This window comes from Electrophorus electricus, chromosome 1, assembly GCF_013358815.1.
Source record: "Electrophorus electricus isolate fEleEle1 chromosome 1, fEleEle1.pri, whole genome shotgun sequence".
NCBI lineage: Eukaryota > Metazoa > Chordata > Actinopteri > Gymnotiformes > Gymnotidae > Electrophorus > Electrophorus electricus.
Window position 1 is genome coordinate 11,270,748 of NC_049535.1, and position 4,253 is coordinate 11,275,000.

The 4,253-nt window shown below is 45.9% G+C and overlaps 1 protein-coding gene across 2 annotated transcripts in view; it reads left to right on the forward strand.

Annotated features, from left to right (window-relative positions):
• Nucleotides 1-1,987: 1,987 nt before the first annotated feature.
• LOC113587736 (fidgetin) overlaps nt 1,988-4,253 on the forward strand; it is a 14,855-nt gene continuing 12,589 nt past the window's right edge. For both annotated transcript variants that reach the window (XR_003411774.2, XM_027026561.2), the window contains exons 1-2: nt 1,988-2,108; nt 2,713-2,735. Coding sequence is in view for 1 of the 2 variants with exons in the window: in XM_027026561.2 (XP_026882362.2) it covers nt 2,720-2,735 (16 nt within the window). In the remaining variant the exon portion in view is untranslated. The remainder of the gene's footprint in view (nt 2,109-2,712; nt 2,736-4,253) is intronic.

Sequence of the window (4,253 nt, forward strand, 5' to 3'; positions counted from 1 at the left end):
CAGAAATCTGGTTTTATCCCTAGTTCATTTTATAAGCTGTGGTGGGTCATTAATTGGTTACTATAACAGTAAACTAATAAAGTACACAAAATCATCGAATTTCTTCATTCCATTTCGACCCCTACAAGTTTCTGCATTTTCCGAGTCATAAAAACAGCTCTACTGCAATCGTGCGATCCATTTTTTGTTACAAATTACAACAACATACTTCTGTTCCTTTCCCCAGTCACCTGTAAGACATGTTTAACAGTACCAGTTTTAAACTCCACGAATGTCTGACCTTTCCAACGGTCCAAACAAGTCGGTCAGTCTTTCAGGCCGGGAGCTGGGCCCTCTTTAACACCGCTGCCCACCAGCTCTGACATTTCCTCTGATGTCACCACATCCTAACCCCCACAATGCCGCTCCACTCGAGCCGCAGGGGTGAGGATGTTGGAGTGGGGAGTGTCTCTTACTGTATGTAGTTGATTAAAATGGGACTGTGAAACTTTCGAAGACTGAGTCATGTATTGAGGAGTGTGTCATTATTCAATCTTTACACCTCTTCTTTCAACAAACCCAGAAAGAAAAAAACCCCATTCTGTGCCAGCTTGTTCTTTTCCAAATGTGTGTGTATGTATGTGTGTGTGTGGGGGGGGTGTGTGTGTGGAAAAATACTAATTAAAAACAATTCAAATGCCAGGTAGATATGAGTATCCCTCTTCATTCTCTCCTGCAGTTTCTCTCCATTTTATTCTTCCTGCCACCTGACACTGAGGCTGTGGGTGTCATCCTTTCATTATCTAACGCAGAGAAATATTCATGATTTATGCTAAAACTGAGCTGCTCATGCAAAGTGATCAATAGACAATGGACATGAGTGGCTCAGTAATTAGCTGAGGCAAAACAGGAGGATCGTGGGGGATTTCTGTCAGACTGGCGGATAACAGCAACATTCCTCTTTGTGAAAATGCCACTCAGAACTTTTCCTCTCTTCTGAAGAGAAATTCATGATCATGTTCGCTTTGGAAGCCGATATCAGAGAAAGAGGGGAATTCTGTGGTCTTAGACTAAACTATATTGCCACTGGGCATGCTTCAGTAAAAAAGGTTTTCAGTGTTGACCTATTTGGGTAATCTGGTCTTCAAGGGTGGAAATGTTATGATGGTTTGTGAAATGTCGGTGTCAAGAGGTACACACATGTACAGAAAAAACAGAAGGAGAGATGGTATTATAACATACTTACGCAGTATCAAAGTCACATCTACATGACAACACATCCCTGGTCTCAGGGAGAACCATTCACATACATGTACCAACACACACATTCATTTCTGTGTGTGTGTGCGCGCGCATGTGAGTGCATGTGTGTACCGGTGGATTTGTGTTATAGTTTCTTTTAATGGCTGTATTATACAGTACTTCTGATAACATTTGATTGAGCTTGTTTGGGTGTGTGACAACTGGTCACCACGTAAAGACTCAAACATAATGAGGATAGTCTACAATTAACAAGACTCAATTCATGCGAACCTATATACAAAATTACACACACACACACACACAATCAATATATAAAACATAAATGATCCAAAAACTGATTTTGATAACAGGTTAAGGTTAGGGAGGGATTCAGCTTTATTTAGGGTTTTTTAGCTACAGTAATATACAAGTCAATGGAAGCGCCTTGCAATACTTCCTGCATGGTGTGTGTGTGTGTGTGTGTGTGTGTGTGTGTGTGTGTGTGTGTGTGTGTGTGTGTGCGCGCGCGCGCGCGCGCGCGAATGCGAATTCGTCCATGTGCGTGTGTGTGTACGTATATACAATAGATGCGTTTAAAACGAAAGTCTATGCAGTCACATTAGTATTACTGGGTTTCATATTGAGCGAGTCTCCCCCGATTCGAGTTTGCCTCTACAGCCACAGCGCACGCGCAGTGCAGGCCCCTCCGCTTTCCTTTTCGCCAGCTGGTGAGAGGGTTTGGAATTCCAACATGGCAGGAGCAGTGGTCAGTCTCACCCGCACTAACTTGGAACAATTCCAAAACATCCTCGACCTGGACTAAGCCAAAGTCCCGTGCGTGCGCAGCGCACGGCCGCGGCCGCGTTACAGCCTCGTCGGATAAGCAGGTAAGACTTTCCTGCGGTTATTGTGCACGAGCTGTCCGGTTTTGTACCGGAGAGCAGGGCCACGGCACCGTACGGACAGCGCTATCCTTCAGAGGTGCCGTGCACGGACACCCGTTCCGCAGTGAGGCGGACGCGAAATGCAGCTTCTTTCGCCTGAGTGCTGACGAGCAGGGTCGGGGATTCGGTTTTACGCGAATGGACCTTCGGGGAAAAGTAGCAATTGATAAATGTTTGTAGAATAAAGCATGGCCAATTAGTGCGTCCACCAGTCAACGTATAGAATAGACAGAAAGAAAGGGAATCTGAGGGAGAGAGAGTGCGGGGGAGACATAGAACATGAAAGTGGTCAACTTTTATGGTGTTATAAACATATCAATATGCATCAGTAGTGAAAAAGTGCCTCCAATTCTCTCTCTCTCTCTCTCTCTCTCTCTCCGTCCGTAGCTTAATTACGTACTTGAATAGGTTAATGAGAGGCCCGTAGCCCGATCGCATGCATGTGTTAATGCATACAAGCTGTGGACATTTTAAAAGAGAACATCTCTGATTTGGTTTTTTTTCCTTTCTGTCTCTCCCTACATCCCTCCGTTCCGCTCCTGCCTAGCGACACGATGAGCAGCGTGTACGGTGGGTGTTGTTTTGTTTTTTATCCGTCTTCTGTTTTCTTATTTTCCTTACCAACGCATATCTTCTGACCCTCAGCCAGCCTGCATGTTGGAAATGTTTAGTCCTTTAACAGGTACCAGTGCTACTAGTGCTCTGTGCGTGCAAATGTTCAGCGATTCCAAACAGTAACTTGTGGATTTGGCGAGGCTCTCACGAGACGCCGCTTCAACACGAGTGTCACTCCAGACGTTGATTAACTGTGTGGCGTAAAGGCACCGTGCCGCAGACTTTAGCTTGCACTTTTACTCTACTCACAATTGCCCGATTTTTTTTCTCTCTCTCCAAGTATCCAATCTCAAATCTCTTGTTCTTCCGAATATTTTATTCATAGTGCCTGCGTATGTCGCAGATTGATTTTCGGCGCTATGATAGCATTTTTTCGGGGGGCGGGGGGGGAGCTGATAGGAGGTTACGGAACACAATCATGTAGCGCAATATCCACCGTGAGGTTGGCGGTCAGTCCGGCGGCTGGACGTAATAAAAACGCGTGGATAGGATTCCGGTGCGCCTCGGGAATCAATCGTGCGCTCGCGGAGCGACAGTTTGTTAGATGCGCATAATTTGGACTCAGATGACAACACTCGATTCTCCAATATTTCAGCTCTCTCTCTCTCTCTCTCTCTCTCTCTCTCTCTCTCTCTCTCTCTCTGAGATATATATGCAGAGCAGATTGCTTTGCTTGGTCGCGTTTAGCTGTGAGCGTGGGGTCGGAGTTTCACAGATGGTGTTGCGAGGAAAATTGCAAAATCCTTCCAGCAATATTCATTATGCCAACTAGACGGCATCGAGAGAAAACCAGCAGTTACATGGGCACTGCGAAAAAGAAAAAGTGGATGACCACTTAGATTCTTCTCTACATGTTTCTAATTTTGCCACGGTTTTCCGCGCACATTGAATTAAACAGCGGTCTTTGTCCCGTTAAACAAGTGCACAGTCAACCCACTGAATGAGAGGATTCTGTGCTGGGATTTTATATAGGTGAGAGAGTTTGAATAGGTTGGTGTTTGAGTGAGCACACACACACCCACACGCACACACGCACGCACTCTGACGATACTGTGTTATGGTGACTATAGCCGAGGTCAGTTCTGGGGTCAGCAAATCAAATTCAAGAAGTCATCCCTAGAGCTGGATGGGAATGGGCCTCACCCCAAAGGGCACACTGTAGGATGTCGTGCCCGTGTCGAGGTACGTGTGGTGCGTCTCTGTGGCGGAATTGGAACTTGTGATTGAACTCGGAATATAACTGATCGCTTCTTGCGATACGTTCTGCGATATGCGGTGAAATGCCCGCAGAGTAAAGACGGTCACAGTTCTACTCTTTTCCTTATTCTCAAAATCGTCTCTCTCTCTCTCTCTCTCTCTCTCTCTCTCTCTCTCTCTCTCTCTCTCTCTCTCTCTCTCTCTCTCTCTCTCAGTCCCGTTAGCCAGTAGATACGGAACGCTGGAGTGTGAGAGTGGGCGATCTTCCCAAAGGAA